A 16,705-nucleotide genomic window follows, 5' to 3' on the forward strand; every position below is an offset into this window, starting at 1 on the left:
TAGATATTATTTAATAGCGGGGCCAGTACACTTTCTTGTGTTAGACCATTTTCCTGAGCTCTCCATAGACTCTTCTTATTGTGCAGGGTGACAAAAAATCTATTTTGCAGCAAACACTGGATGAACTCTGTTAGGTAGTAGTCTTGTAGTGGAATATACTTTTCTGATCAGCTTCTTGTGGTTGACCGTATCATACACTGCTGTAAGATCAATGAATGCCACATCTGTAACCTGCCCTCTTTCATATCTCTCCTCAATATACTGTTTCAGGTTAAGGATCTGACCACAGCATGACTTTCCTGGACAAAAACCTGACTGTTCGTTAATTAGAGCTTTATCAACATGCTGTGAGATGCGAATGAGAATCAATCTTTCCAAGAGCTTCTTTAAATGGCAGAGTAGTGACACTGGATGGGAAGTTTTTTGGATTTGTTGGTTCCTTTCCGGGCTTTAGCAGTGTTACAACTTTTGATTTCTGCCAGATTTTGGAGATCTCCAATTTTGAGATTCAGGTGTTCATTAACTTTAAAATCCACTGCTTTGTTGTTGGTCCAAACATTTTATTTTGCTCTGTTGGCAATTCATCTAAGCCTGCAGCTTTATTGTTTTTCATAGACTGGAAAATTACCTCCAGTTCTTCCAAGGTGAAAGGAGTTCTAAGGTAGTAATTCTCGTCAAAATGTCTTTGGGGATTTCTGTTCTCAGATCTTCTATTAATCTTTCCATTCAGCAAAAGTTGATGAGCTATTTGATCAGGAGTTACGTTAGAGACGTTTGGAGGATCACTGGTAGGATCGTTATTGAGGTTCTTCCAAGCCTTCCGACTATTCTGTTTCATGTCTGTGATATCAGATTGCACCATTTATCTCGTCTGGTAACTGATAGAGTATGCAAGAGGTTTTTGCCTTGTGTTCTTATGTAAACTTTTCCCATTCAGCTCGTTTGAAGTTAAATAGTCTTTTAAACTGAACAGTGTCTGGTTTCACGACTGCTTCAACAGTACAGATAATGGGTCGATACTGTGTATGAGGGATTGGCTCTCCAATATCCTTCTTCGTCTGCTGTGCAATATGTTCACTAACAAAGATGTTATCTGGGTTATATCCATCACGCTATCTTCCACTGTTGAAGGTTGGTTGCAACTTTTGGGTCATGAATGAGTACTAAGCCCATACGTTCGATCCACTCTACAAGGTCCTCTCCATTTTCATCTGGTACAAGTTGGGGTCATCCGCAGGTTTAGCAATTTCAATGTGACAACAATCTGTGTTGGACAGTTCTATGCAAATAGCTCAGAGAAATGTCCAAATCTGCCTTAAAAAAAAAATATATATATATATAAAGGAACAGCCTCAGCATTTGCCTGGAGTGAAAATGGGAAATAATGGAAAACCATCTTCAAGGTTGCCAATAGTGGGGTTCAATCCATCTATCTCCTGAATGCAAGGTCACAGCTGCGCGCCCCTAACTGCACGGCCAACTCCCTCAGTAAAACTATCTGCAACATCCCAAAAATTTGCAGTCTGATGCCCAACAAACCCTAGGAAAATATGAACCTATATTGTATGTATATTTTTCAAAAGACATCTGTTCATAAACCGTGAATGACCACAAGGATCCTGAATTATACACTTTAGGCAATGTTAACCGAAAATATTAAAATTATTGTATAGCAAGGAGTCAATAAATGATTTATTATTATTATTATTGTTGTTGTTGTTGTTGCTGCAGCAGCAGATGCCGTCAAACCTGATTCAGTGTAGAAAGTTTTCCATATTGGCCAGACTGATGTTTGTACTGGTCACTTACTTCATACCTTTCTGCAGTATTCTCAATTATCTCCCTACTGATGCAAAAATGCTCCTTGAACATTTTACATTTCATTATCATAGCAGGGCATTGTTTCTTCCAGAAAGAGAGAGAATGAATTTTGATTACTACATTATTTATTTCACTACATGTAACTTTTAAACATAATTGTGAACAAGTAAAAAAATAAATAATAACTTGCCTAAATAATGTTAATTTTTTGCTTTTGGGATATTATATCTAGAGCTCATCTTCATTGAATTCTGAGTCCATAAAAATATCAGCATTTATCATTGTTATTTCAATTTAACATGTCGTCTGCTCCCATCGGCTGTTGATGAGCAATCAGCTGTTCACAGCTATGGACCACAATGCACAGCTCACTGTTATTTTGGTGTACTGCCACATGTCTCTGATGAACAAATAATAATAATAATAATAATAATAATAATACCACATTCTGCTTTGCCAGTCAGTAAGCTGGTTCATGAATGGTCTACAGTCTGTTGGAACAACCGACTCTTGAGTCTGCGTTTGAGTTTGAAGTTAGTTGGAATGCTCTTTCCTTACTGCCCATGCATCAGACAGTTTGCATACGGTTTCTGATCATGTTGGAACAAACCTTTACTACATTCTTCACTTGGGGGTTTTAACTACACAGCCTCATCTTTGATCAACAGTTTGCTCAATCTTATCATAAAAAACATTTCTGCACAACTTAGATGATAACATGTAAATAATTATGCCTACAGCTATTGTCATCACTTTATATCCTGAGCTGTGATCACTGCTTATACTGCTCAACCTCAATTGTCATTCACTACTCCAATCTTATTACTATGCATAATATTTTTACCAGAGTTGGATGAAGGCATGCTATAATTAGTCCTTTCAAACTAGTGTGATTTCCAGTTTAACCACTGCTTGCTTTTACTTTTTTTTTTTTTTTTACTGTTGCTCCTGGAACATAGGGCTTCTGTGAAACACTTCCATCTGTTACCTCTTCACTTCATTCCAAGTTTTTCCCACTGTTAGACATTCCTCTTCGATCGTCCTTTACCAGGTCTTCTTCGGACGTCCGCGCTTTCTAGCACCTTGGGGGTTCCAGTCGAGCCCTGTCTTTTCAATCGCTCCAACAGGCTTCCTTAAAGTATGTCCTATCCAACGCCATTTTCTCTCCCTTATCTGCATTTCAATTAACCACTGCTTGCACTTCACCTCAATATACATCCACGTTAGTTCAATCTTCTTATCACACAGAATATTTAAGAATATTAAATAATCCTTCCGGGAAGAAGAAACATTTGATAATTACTTGTATAGGCAATGTTGTACGCTGTCTCACTTTTGATTCTTCTATATACACTGGCAGAAGAAAATATCCAAACACCAAGAAGGGCTTGTGCTAGATTAACAAACGTTGATAGGCATGTTTATACATCTGAAAGACTACTGTATGTTGATTCAAGTTTCCCGCAAATCGCATTAGTGTGGCACTAGTAGCAGCCCCATGACGTTGCACATCAGGCTTGCTTTAAATACAGGCTGTACTCTGCGAGAGCGTTAGTTACCTGTAAGATTGGACAGAGTGATTGTGAGTGGATCAAGAATGCCTTTGCGATGACGAAGAGGCCAGTATCAACAGTTCATTTCGTTGAAAGAGGCTGTATAATAGGGCTACGTGAAAGTGGATTTCCCTTCTGCACTATTGCAGAATGATTGGCAGGAATATCTCCACTGTGCATACGTGCTGGAAGCGGTGGTCATGGAGAAGGTACGCTCGCAAGAAGACCCGGCTCCAACCATCCCCGTGGCACCACAGGGAGAGAGGAGCACCATATTCGGCGTATAGCTGTGGCATAGCGGACTGCGTCTGCAGCAACAGTTCGAGCGGCAGTTGGCACCACAGTTACGCAACAAACTCTTCGAAATTGGTTACTTGAAGGACAGCTCCGAGCCAGACACTCTGCAACGTGCATTCCACTTACCTCAAACCACCGCCATTTGCAACTTCAGTGGTGTCAAGTGAGAGCTCATTGGAGAATGGAGTGGAGGTCCGTTGTGTTTTCCGATGAAAGCCGGTTCTGCCTTGGCGCCAGTGATGGTGCCGTGTGTTGATTAGGAGGAGGCTAGATGAGCGAGCGCCTGCATTCCACCTGTCTGCGGCGTCGACACACTGGACCTACACTGGGCGTTCTGGTCTGGGGAGCAATTTCCTATGACAGCAGGAGCACTGTCATGGTTATCCCATGCACCCTGACTGCAGATGTGTACGTCCGTCTGGTGATTCGACCTGTTGTGCTGCCATTCATGAACAGCATTCCTGGGGGTGTTTTCCAACAGGATAATGCACGCCTCCATGTCATAACCCAATGTGCTCTACAGAGTGTCGACATGTTGCCTTGGTCTGCTCGATCCCCCGATCTGTCCTCAATTGAGCACGTATGGAAGATCATTGGACAACAACTCCAGCATCGTACACGACCGGCATTAACTGTCCCTGTATTGACTGACCAAATGCAACAGGCATGGAACTCTATCCCACAAGCTGACATCCGGCTGCTTGCATTAAACAGTCAAGCGATTACAGCGGTTATTAATGGACCGGCATAGCACATTTGTGATGGCTTTTCTCACGCGGATATTAACCTGTAGTATTGTACCATTAATCAGTTAAATATGTTACCTCAACAAAATTTGTTGCCAAAATTTCCCTATTCTACATTGCTTATTTTATAGTGTTTGGATATTTTTCTTTCATTTTCAGTGTAAGAAAACATCTTGGGATCGGCTGCTGAATCCCTCCATCATCATCGCCGTCATCATATCCCATTATTCAGCTGTAGCCAGGTTGGGGAAAATATGGTTCCTCTCCACTTTCTTCGGTCTTTCCACCACTCCTCCTCCAACAGTGTCCCAGTCCAGGTTTCTGCATAATGTAGCATCAGCAGTTTAGTTGGCAGTACGGTGTCGTATCTGTCACGCTCACTCGCAGACAGGCCAAGGTCAACAGGGTAGCAGTACAGAGAGGGCCATACGTGTGAGCTGTGGGCTATCGAAATCATCGGCGTGTATTGCAGTAAGCCAGCCTTCAGATAGATTATTGGAATAGTGCAACAGGATACAGGCAGTAATGTTTAGTGCTGAAGAGCGAGCTTTTTTTGGTGGAATACATTTTTCGCAAAGGCAATCAATTTACAGTAAATGTAAAACTAATAAAAGTTCAGGCGCGGTTTCCTAATTCAAAGTGTCCAAACCTGGGTACCGCTTGGGATTTGATAAGTAAATTTCGTGTGACCGGCTTAGTTCACAGTCTACCGGGAACAGCCAGGCCTACACTTTAACAGACGAAAAACTTGATGAAATTTCTGATATAATGCTGTGAAAGTCTTCGACAATATGTGTAGACATGTTGAAGGCTGTCTTTGAACACAAGTACAACACGTCCAGCATCTGTTACGAATTGCTGTGGTGAGTACAAAGTTTACTGTTTACTGATTGTTGTTTGTTTGTTTTGTTTCGATACAAGTGGCAGCAGCCGTGCTGCCAACTTAACTGTTTATGCTACCTCGCACAGCAGCACGTAGGTGCTGCGGAGAACATTTCCTGGCTCCCTGTACATCTTGTACATAGTTTTCTTTGCTTCCATTGGCATATCCTTCTCTCATAACATGTTTCTTACACTATGATAGAAACAGCTTCCATCTTGAATCCTCTTGCTAATCTCAGCATCCAGTCGAGCATTCTCCATTAATTCACTGCCCAGGTATTTGAATGTCTCCACTATTTCCAGGGGCTTGTCTGCAAGTTTAATCCGACCTTTCCTTTCTTTCTCCCCTCTAGTCATAACAAGAGTTTTACTCTTTCCTACACTTATTTACAATTCACATTCTTCGATCTTCCCATTCATCATATCCAACTGTTCTTGAACATTCATGTCCTCTTCTCCCCAAATCACAATATCATCTGCAAATAACATGTTCATTTCTCTTCCTCCACATGCTGTTTTGCTGTTCTCATGATGTCATCCATTACTATTGTAAACAGGATTGGTGATAGAACACTTCCCTGTCCCAGCCCACTAGTGATTTTGAACCAACTTGTTTGTGCACACAACTACAACATTTCTTGTACAATGACATGATCATTTTTATTAATCTCTGACCAATTCCTTCTTGCACCAGATTGTCCCAAACTTCAGTCCTGGGGACACTGTCATATGCCTTTTCAATGTCGATGAATGTCATCACTATGCTTTTCCATTACTTGTCTCATAATGAAAATAGGCTTTGTTGTTGACCTTCCACTTCTGAAACGAAACTGATTTTCCTGTATCTGATTTTCAACCCTCAACCTTATCCTACTTTCCAGTATCCTCTCCATTATCTTAGCAACATGGGATATAAGAGTAACTCCCCTGTAGTTCTTCAATACTCTCTTATCGCCTTTCTTGAAAATTGGGATGATTATTCCTTTTTGCCAATCCTCAGGGACCTCCTTATTCTCCCAGACAATCCTGAGAACTTGATATGTCCACTGCAGGACTACAGCTTCACCTGCCTTTATCATCACTGAAATTTCATCTGTTCCAGCAGTTTTTCCATTCTTCATCTTTCTTACTGCCATTTCAATTTCATTCATTGTAATTTCTTTACTCATTTCTTGGTAACAAAGCATCACCCAGTTGATTTTTATATTAATTAAATCTTGATTTAAATCATCACACCATGTTTTAAAGATACCTCAAAGAACACACGTCATTTTAAAAAAATCCATCACAAACAATTGATGGGAATTGGAGGGTTTAAATGGAGTTCGAAACGTTGTGCATTATTGAATACAGATTGATTTAATTAAGCATAGTTTACAAAAAGTGTAACTTAGTGTTGAAAGTTATAGTTGTTTAATTTTATGGATTGTGCACAACTTCCCACAGTGTGAGACCCTGACATGGATATGTTCCTACAAAATGATTTTTCACATTTTGAAAATATTTGATGTGGCAGAGTTAGGTATATCTTAAATTTTGAAAACTATTGTAAATATAGGCCTACTTTTAATCTATAGTGTACTTTAAATCCACATAAGTTAAGTATTAGGTCACTTTTATAGTACAGTATACATGTTACTTAATTACACTATTAATAAGTCAATTGCAACTTTGTTCCTAGCACTTCTAGTTTATTTCCTTTGGTGATAACTAGGGCGCGGATTTTTGTTTCTTAAAAAACCCTTTTTAGTTTTTTAATAGCTCAAAATAGATTTTTATTCAAAGTTATACTATTCATTCAAACTTGTTTGTACTTTATTGTAACCTTAACACCTCTCTAGTACAAAACTATACCACTTATTTCAAAATATTCTCCAAATACGGGACAGAATGGCTTATTGAAAGCATTTCAAGCACATCATACCGAAAAAGTTTAAAATAACAAAGAATATTTATGCGCAGATACAATAAATGGTTCATATAGCTTAAATTTATGTCACTTCCAATGCGTCAACAAACAAACCTATTCAGAAGCACAGAACACAGTTTTCTCTTGCTGTTACATTGTTCAACTAAATACATTTCGCAGAGTAAAACTTTTTCTGTTATCTCTCAAAACATTCTTGTAGCAGGAAAATGTACACTCCACACAACAAGAAGTCGTTGGAGCAAACTTCATTGAAGCAATAGCTCTCCGTCCCCATGGTACCTCGTCAGTAACTTCTTCTCCCTGAAGTATTGCAGACACATTCTTCATTGTGTAGAATGTAGAATTCCACTGTGGAATTTTGGTGAGCTTGAGTGAATAAGCTGCACCCACTGGTCCTGGTATGTCCTTCAAAATGGAGTCCACAACTTCTATTGCATCTTTTAATGGCAACGATGCCGACTCAAAGCACTCAATAGCTGCAGGAAAATCAGCAAAGTGTGCCCTAATGAAGGCAAGTGAAACAGCGTTCTTGCTAGTGAGAGCTGACTTAGCCTTCGCTATGCAGTGTGCCTCATTGACACCAAAAGAATTTATAACATTTTTAATGTCTTCAATGTGATTGGCATTGTATACGGCTGTATTGAGCCATGTCCCTTAACGAGTGATGATGGGTTCGGGAGGAAGTGAAGTTTGAGGCAACATTTCCTTGAATGTGGGAATGTGGCTAGGAGCTTTATGAAACACCTTTTTCACAGAAGAAACAATACTGTTAACTCCTGGAAAATTATTTCTAACTTCAGCCAATCTGTTTAAGCCATGGGCTATGCAAATTACATGCAGCATGTTAGGATAGAAACTCTTCAATACTTCACCAGCTTTGATCATATATGCCGCACTGTCACTCAAAATAAGTAAAAACTTGTCATCCTTTTTTTTCTCTTTGCTAAAGAATGCGAAGAGCATCTCGGGCAGTGCAAGCTATTGTGCTATGGTTCGTTTTTTCCAGCATCTTGCACAGTATAATATGAGGTGTACCAGGCTCTATGGCATCTGATTTACCTACCACAACGTTTGCGATATAACGACCACAACAATCTATGGTCTCATCCACTGAAAGCCAGATTTAATCACCTATATCACCTCATGTCTTCAATAGTTTTCTCGTACAGTTTTTCCAAATAACTTTTTCTGAACATGGATTCGTCTGGTATCCTACGGCCATCGATGTCGTCAATAAATTTCTTCAACACAGGATTATGTAGTGCATTCCACGACACGTTTGCCGAAACCAGCGCCTCACATCAACGAATATTAAAATTATCCACTCTTGAAGTGACAGGAAAACTGGAAATTTTAGTGGCTGGTGCGATGGAAAATTGCTCCTTTTTTTTCTAGCAATGTTGCTGATATGTCCTGTAGATTCCTTGTGCTGCACAAAATGTGATTTATGGTCACATGCCACCTGTAAAAATACGTAAATAAAATAATTATTTATTGTAGACACCAGGCCTGTACTATTCGCTCAACTTTTCATTTTGTGTGGACATTCTAGTACTATTACTCATCCGTGGGTTGCTTTGCATCATTCATCTTACTAGCTTTCAACCATAATATTTAACTATTTTATCATTTTCTATAAAACTTGCTTTTCATAACGGTAATGGGGACTTTTTTAAATTAGAGGTATGTTAAATAATCCCTTACCTTCGGCAGACTTGACAAAATATAATTTTGCTATCTGTAGTGAAGTCCGGATCGTTACCAATTCACTGGCGAATCAACCAACTTCGAGATAACTTGCCTTAAGGCATCGCTACTTCTGAGATGCATAAGCTTCTTAAATTGCCTTCAGTAATTGATTTATACGGAAAATGAATTTTAGTCTGTCGCAAAATAATGTGTGTAGAACTAAACAGTGAACAGCTCAGTAGGTGGTGGTAGTCGACCGTACAAAATGAGATATGCACTGAAGCTGGCAAGTTAGGCAGGCTTGTACCTGCTAGATATAGGTCAGTGAATGCCAGTGGGCTGCCTCTTGATTTGTGCTCTACCCTGGTGGAATAGTTTTGTATCACGTTGCTTCGTTCGCACAAGTTATACTTGCAAACCACTTCCAGTTCCAAACCATGAAGTAGTTTCGAAAAGTCGTGCATAATTTTAATTTGTTAAAAATCATTCACTCTCATTAATATTTGGTACTTCTATTTCAAAATAACGTAATATTGTCTTGAATAGCCCATTTAGTTAAAATAAGTTTTAACGTCTTATTTAACCATTTTTAGGTTTTATAAGATTCAAGTAATTTACTCCAATAGTACTGAAATGGATAAGCAAGTTAAAATACTGCAGTTAGCTAGCAAGGAATAAAATAGTTTAAAACCTAAAAATCTGGGCCCTAGTGATAACTAAAGTAGAATTCCATTCTTACAGTTATGACTTTCATTTTTTGTTATCCATTTCATGTCAAATGGAACTAGGTTCATCCATTAGTTACAATGCCATCAGTGTGTTTTTTAATAAGTAAATAAATAAATACTAACAAAATAAAAGGAAGAAAGAAACAAAGTGGAGGGAGAATGTTCATAATATTCAATGAATTAATATACCACACAGTTTTCAAAAGTCAGGGACATTTCTGTAAGCAGGTCAGGGAGAATCAGGGAAAATTTCTGTAGACACGGTGAATTACTGTCTTACATTCACTTGCTGTGTGAGCTGTAGCAGCGTCGTCCTGAAACCATAGACTCGCTCCCTCTTCATTTAGTAGCTCCTCAAAGAAAGGCTTAAGTATCATAGTGGTAAATTTATGACAGTTAAATTCTCTCTCTGAAAAGAAGCTTGGGTTTCTAATGCAATTTCCATAAATATCACACCATACAACCACTTTAATGTGGAATTTTGTACATTGGTCTAGGATTCATGGATTGTGAATACCTATTATTTTGATAACAAAAAGAGATCACTACCCAACTGAGACCAAACCAGGCTTTATTAGGAAGGCAAATTAGAAGTCTTTATTTCACCATCAAGAATGGATTGCACAATCCCTTTACTGAAAAGTAGTCTTATCTGCCAGATCAAACTGTTCGTTGATGCACTAGTATGGTTTCTGTATAATTTTAGCTTTAATAATTTTGTGGTGATTCCAAAAAATGTAGGCCTTACTCCAGTATTCTGAACAGTGCAACTGAGAGATAATCTTCAGAGTTTGCATCATTTTCATCCAGCTTCTCCTGTGGAAGAACTGGAGTTTAAAATGTTCTTCCATGTTGAGGAATGCTCTCGGTTCCATTACTTTCTTTTCTAGCTTTTGAAATGAGCTTCTGTTTCGAGCTCAAGCACGCAGGATTTAATGCACAATTTACTTTTTTCACCAACCCTGGAGTACTTTTATAGGCCTATATTTATCATACATCACAAAAAACCTCACAAGCTCTATTGTAACTGCAAAGGAATCACAATATTGTACTCACTAGGTACAATATTAATAGTAACACTCAGTTTCAAAAACAAGATATTACAAATGGCTTTTTTCCCCACAACTATACAAATATATCGGTGAAGAGAATAATTCAAAGTATCACCATAGCATCCTATAACGTTGGGCCACATCGAAAGCTACCGTTGCTAGTAGGCTGTTCTGCACTCTGCACACTTGTAAATATTTACCTTATACTTTTATTTTTAAAGATAGCCTATCTCTTTGTCTGATTATGTGTTTTTCTTCCTCAGTTTATGAAGAAGAGCAAAGAAAAAGCAGAAAAAGAACAGGAGGCTGAGGATAGTAGAGCTATATTCTCAGATGCTATAACTGAAGGCATGAAACATGGAGGGTAAGTCTTATTGCATGACAACTATCTAACAGCTACATTCTTCGAGCTGTAATATTGTAGCATGTCTCAGGTATGCAGTTTAATGGGTATCCAGTTTCTCTTTCCAATACATGTATTTTACCATTAGCATTGTCCATATCTTTTTATGCGCTACCGCCAAGTATCCTTAAATATCAAATTATGGGCAAATAAAATCATATCATTGTACACCATCAAAAGCTGCATTTGACAAGGCCATTTTTTTATCCTCAGATACCATTCAAAGGGGTGACATTTAAAAAAGTAAATTTTGCTTGTTTTTTGTAGGTTTGTTTTTGTTTATTTATTGTTACAAATAAACAGTCTGTTTTATCACTCTAATTTATTTCCGGATGACCCAACAAATGCACACACAATTCTATTCAACTTTGAATGACTACACGCATTAATTGCTGCCTATTTACAAGTCTTTGTCCCCTTCACAGGGCGGGTAGTCCGGATTGTCGGTATTACCTGGGATGGCTATAATCCTTATTGACAAGCTTGCCTTACTTTCACTTTGTCTTGCAAGTCCAGTCATCCCATACAGCAGCCGCATACAGACGGATAGAGTTGAACACAGGGCTGTTGATCCCCCACAACACATGGACTTCTTTGGTTCGACTCCAGAGAAAGTCCAGTACCGGTGATTCACATAGCCAAACACAGTGAACTACTTAACACTGACAAGTCAACAGTGCTAACGAGCAGGACAATATTCCTCACAAAATCTGAAGCACTCTACTCACACCAAATGCTCTGCATACAGACTCTAAGTTGGTCTACAGTCCACAGTAAAACACTCACAGTATTCTGTAATCTGTACTCCAACTGACTGGTGGAACACACACTCAACACAACAACAACTCATTGTTCAGACTCTGGTGGAACACTGGCGACAGCTAACACTGCTGTCATCCTCTTCCAGCTACCCAACTCCAACACTCACTCCAACACAGACTTAGTGTTCATGGCTACCCTCCATTTTATAGCTTGGGTGATGAATACTAGATTATTCACGGTGTGACTAAAGATGTAACATTCTTGTCTCACCTCCCAGAAAATGCCCAGGTAAACAGATGAAGAGAACAATATGGCTATTATACTAAATTAAGAGATGTCTTGCCACTGCATACTTGAAAATGACTCGAGGAACATTATTCTGCACGTTTCCGTTTCCTTGAACTGTCAGTGGGTTGTAATTAAATTCATAATGCTGCCCTGTGTTTTCGCAATAGTTCCGTTGTGCACCGTTACTGCTGATCTCCTCTGAGTGCCTGATTGTATATTGGAACCACCTAGTTGGGTTGGTAGAACTGAGACAGTCGCTTGTCAACGCAGGGTGTGCTATAATGAGGAGTGTGGCATTTGTTTTGGTTGTTGTCTATCGTTAAAAGGAGCGTCCTCCCTTGTTGTGCTGGCGAAATCTAATATATAATTTGATTGAAAGAAAGAGAAATGGTGCTGCAGGTCAACCCTGGTTAGGGTAATCCCCAGTCGGCGTTATGCCGAACAAGGGAAAAGTTTTATTTATTTTATCGTAATGGTTTCCTGAAAAAAAAAAAATTGTAAGTACATCACCACTTCTTCCTAATCTCAAGGAGAAATGAAGTAATCAATTCAACCTAAAGTCCAGCTGTGGAGGACTTCTTCTTGATATGGACTACTAAATTATGTTTGTTGTGCTGGATTACTTCGTATAATGAAATTATATTTGGAAAGTTACGGTATTGTGTTTCGGCCACCATAGTCTAATAGGTTTGTGCTAAGTCATTTGGGGTTTGTTTGGATGTAATGAAAATTTTGAAGAATAAGTTTGGTAGAGTAACTATTTCTAAAATTGTTAAAATTATGTGGTTGTAAAAAATTTACATATTTTACTGGGGCATAAGAATCTAGTAACGCGTTAACTGTAATGTCACGAAGGTTCATTCTGTTATTAAGTGAAGAGGGTTTTTACCCAGTATTTCTTAATTATGGTTTAATTTATCAAACTCCGAGCTCGGGTGGGGGGGGGGGGGTAATTAATGAGCCGTAAAATCGTTTCTTTTGACTAGCTCAGTCCTTGAGCAGCCATGTTGCTTTTTTGGGTGTCACGTGATGTGTTCCCATGGCCACTTTTAGTAAAACATATTTGTGGATGTGTACTATTTTCATTTTGACATTTGACGTTCGATCATTTATTATTGTTTTTCAACATATGAAGTGTGAGACCTTTGTGAAGAAAAAGTTTCGTGTGGGTTATAGTTGCGGGTTGTGAATGCCAAATGTGTCGGTGGAGATGTTCCCTGCATAACTGATAGTTAAACATTATTATCTCTGGAGAGTCTACCGTTTGGAGATTGCTTGAATTTCCTTCTGATTTTATTTTTCTGAGACTTGTTCTCGTGGAACTTAATCTTGCTGACCGTTGGGTTGGGAAGGCTTTATTTCGTCTGGTGATAGCCATAAGAGACTGTTTTCGGCTCCCGAAGTTTAAAACCAAGTGTGATCTAAGATTACAGAATTGTAAAAAGAAAAAAAATACAAATCTCGTTTTGATAATTGATGAATAGGTTGTAACTCAAGAAATTAGGATTTAATTTCATTTGTTTGTTGATGTGTAAAAAGGGAATAATTTATTACATCTATCATATTGATCTTAAAGATTAAGTGAATTCGTAATAGTTTTTTTCTTTTGGATCTTTAGTTTGTGTGGAAACCTAACTAATATATTAATTAATTTGGTTTATTAAAGCTATCATTTTCTCATATACAGAGTTCTTATTTAAGTCAGTATATTTGAATTATTTTCTTCTAATGATTCATCAGACCTCTTGGGTCTTGTACGCACACATGTTTTTGCGACCTCTTGGACTGTGAAGGTAAGTTTGGTTTTAATATTCTAAATCCTGTTTGTCCTTGATCGTGCAACGACTATCGCTTGAAAGCCGGGAAATAACGCAATAACAATACAGGGAAAGGTCGACCATGCGCTCCGGTTGGGAGCTCCCAGTTGACTATCTAGTCCCTTCCAGGAAGTACCGAAGGGTACTGCGCAACAGAGCTGGCACAGACAACAAGACAAAGGAAAATTCACATCAAAACAGTATGAAATAGAGACAGTGGTTCACATCAGAACAATATGAGGGGAGAATGGAAGATCAAACCAGAAGGAGAAAATGAATGTTAAGTTATGTGAGAATTATCATTGCAGAAGGAAGGATACTTTAAGATGATACCTAGGTTCCTATTGAGAGATGAAGTATTATTCATAGCTGGAATACCTTTGGGTAAGAGATCGGTGAGAGTAGGGAATATGAAACAGGGCCTTTATTCTGGTACTGTGCGAAGGTATGTGGAGAGGGAAAGAAGGAAACTAATTCAGGTGACCTAAATAAGCCATTAGCTGCTTTGTGTAGTAGCTTTAAGTCAGCTACTTTCCTCCAAGCTTAAAAGAGTTCTGAGATTCATTTTCTAAGCATTTGATTAGTGCTAAAGTTGCGATAGACAGGAACCCTGGCTCTGATGATTGCACAGAAGGAAGATTGTATTTGGTCAATCTTTTAATGTCGGAATATAAACAAGTTTCACCCACAAGTTTTCAACCATTTTAGTCTTTTGAAAACTTACGTTGACAACTGCCCCAGTAAATATATGCTGACTTTTATAACTTTTATAACGAAGAGGATCCACTTCAGTACCAGACGTGCTGTTTTTAGAACTTTATATTGATACAAATTTTCTTTTAGACAAGATTTTAAATTAGTTTACAATAATTTTAGCATGTGTTGTACATGTCATGTCGCAGCAGCATATTTTATAACCACTATTCTGTAAAGTTAATACCATAAGAAATCATAGTTCAGTTTTTTACAAATTATAAAGTGTTATTGTCCTCTAAACAATGTTTGTTTTAAGATTAAATTAATATGGCTGATGATGCCCAATAAGAAGGCCGAAACACGTCCCAATAATATTTAGATTTTTCTATGTCTAATTGACCACATAACGTGGTACTGATTGTATTGAATAGGTGGAACAATAAATGTACTCCTTTTGTAAACTAAGTGAGATCACTGTTTTCAATATGGATCAAATATGAGAGTGATGGTTTGTAAAACCTGGAGAGTGCCGGGCTGAATGGCTCAGACGGTTGAGGTGCTGGCCTTCTGACCCTAACTTGGCAGGTTCGATCATGGCTCAGTCTGGTGGTATTTGAGGGTGCTCAGATACGTCAGCCTCTTGTCGGTAGATTTACTGCCACGTGAAAGAACTCCTGCGGAACTAAATTCCGACACCTCGGCGTCTTCAAAAACCGAAATAGTAGTTAGTGGGATCTAAAGCCAATATCGTTATTATTAAACCTGAAGAGTAAACCAAGGAATGACATAGCTCGTGATGAGACCCTGTTTATGTGGGAAACAATTTACTATGAAAATGTGCTCCCAAGTCTTTATGATTATCAACAATTGAAATAGATTGATTCAGCAGACAGTATTCATGAAATACAGGAACACTTGGGGGTGAGGTTTAAGATGCCATGTTGTGCACCATTGTGCCAGTGAATCAAGTACATTTTGCAAATAGAGGGTGTCTGAGAGAATCAGTTTGCTTGAAGATTTTACATTCTTCTGCAAAGAATTGTGGGAAGCAGTATCGATAAGATCAGTAATAAATAGGGCCAAAAGAAGGGGACCAAGGATACGGGAGGTGGCGGGAGAAGAACTGATGTATAATTTCTCTTGGCACTATCGGCAGCCCTGAAGATGGTTTTCCGTGGTTTCCCATTTTCACACCAGGCGAATGCTGGGGCTGTACCTTAATTAAGGCCACGGCCGCTTCCTTCTCACTCCTAGCCCTTTCCTGTCCCATCGTCGCCATAAGACCTATCTGTGTCAGTGCGACGTAAAGCAACTAGCAAAAAAAAGAAAAATTCCTTTGGAGGATGTATCTTTCATTCAAAAAGCTCTGGATTAGTGCCAGGAGTCTCCTATTGCATGTTGAAACATTGGGAATGTTTGTGCAAGAGAAGCACATGATTCATGGTATCGAAGGCCTTCACAATATCCATACACCATACACCAAGTTGACCCCCCACGATGGCAAATGCGACACAGCCAAGTTAGTTACACAAATGCTTCCAGGGAGAAAACCATTCTGCTTGAGGGGAAAGGTCAACGAAAGCAAATACTAGTGAATAACTGTTACATAAATAATTGATAAAGTAATGTAGAAATTGGGTGATAATTTGCGATATCTGACACCTTTAAGTACTGGTGTGATATTTGTAATTTTCCAGGAGCTCGGAAAGTAGCTGACTAAGAAGCAACAGTTGAATATCACACTAATAGGGTATGAAAGAGCTACTGCTGCAGTATTCTTAGGATAATAGGTAGGGATTACACTTCACACCTGTCTGTCGGTGTGACGTAAAGCCACTAGCAAAAAAAAAAGAAGAAAAAAAAGAAGCAACTGTCAAATATCTCACTAATAGGGTATGAAAGAGCTACTGCTGTAGTATTCATACTGATAATAGGACTGATACCATCTGAAATTTTGGGGCAAAATATTAACTTAATAATTCAGTTCTCCACTGGCTACAGAATGGTCCCAAGTCACTACTTCCGGATATTTATTTGTTGT

At 38.6% G+C, this 16,705-nt stretch overlaps 1 protein-coding gene across 3 annotated transcripts in view; it reads left to right on the top strand.

Moving 5' to 3' along the window:
* The window catches only part of Mpp6 (M-phase phosphoprotein 6), a 53,010-nt gene that overhangs the window by 7,623 nt on the left and 28,682 nt on the right, over positions 1-16,705 (top strand). For 2 of the 3 annotated variants that reach the window (XM_068228643.1, XM_067151470.2), the window contains exon 2: positions 10,962-11,062. In XM_068228643.1, the coding sequence (XP_068084744.1) occupies positions 10,962-11,062 (101 nt within the window). Of the gene's footprint in view, positions 1-4,652; positions 5,281-10,961; positions 11,063-16,705 lie in introns of those variants that run through there. The other variant, XM_067151472.2, reaches the window with a different exon arrangement.

This window comes from Anabrus simplex, chromosome 7 (assembly GCF_040414725.1).
Source record: "Anabrus simplex isolate iqAnaSimp1 chromosome 7, ASM4041472v1, whole genome shotgun sequence".
In the NCBI taxonomy this organism is placed as follows: domain Eukaryota; kingdom Metazoa; phylum Arthropoda; class Insecta; order Orthoptera; family Tettigoniidae; genus Anabrus; species Anabrus simplex.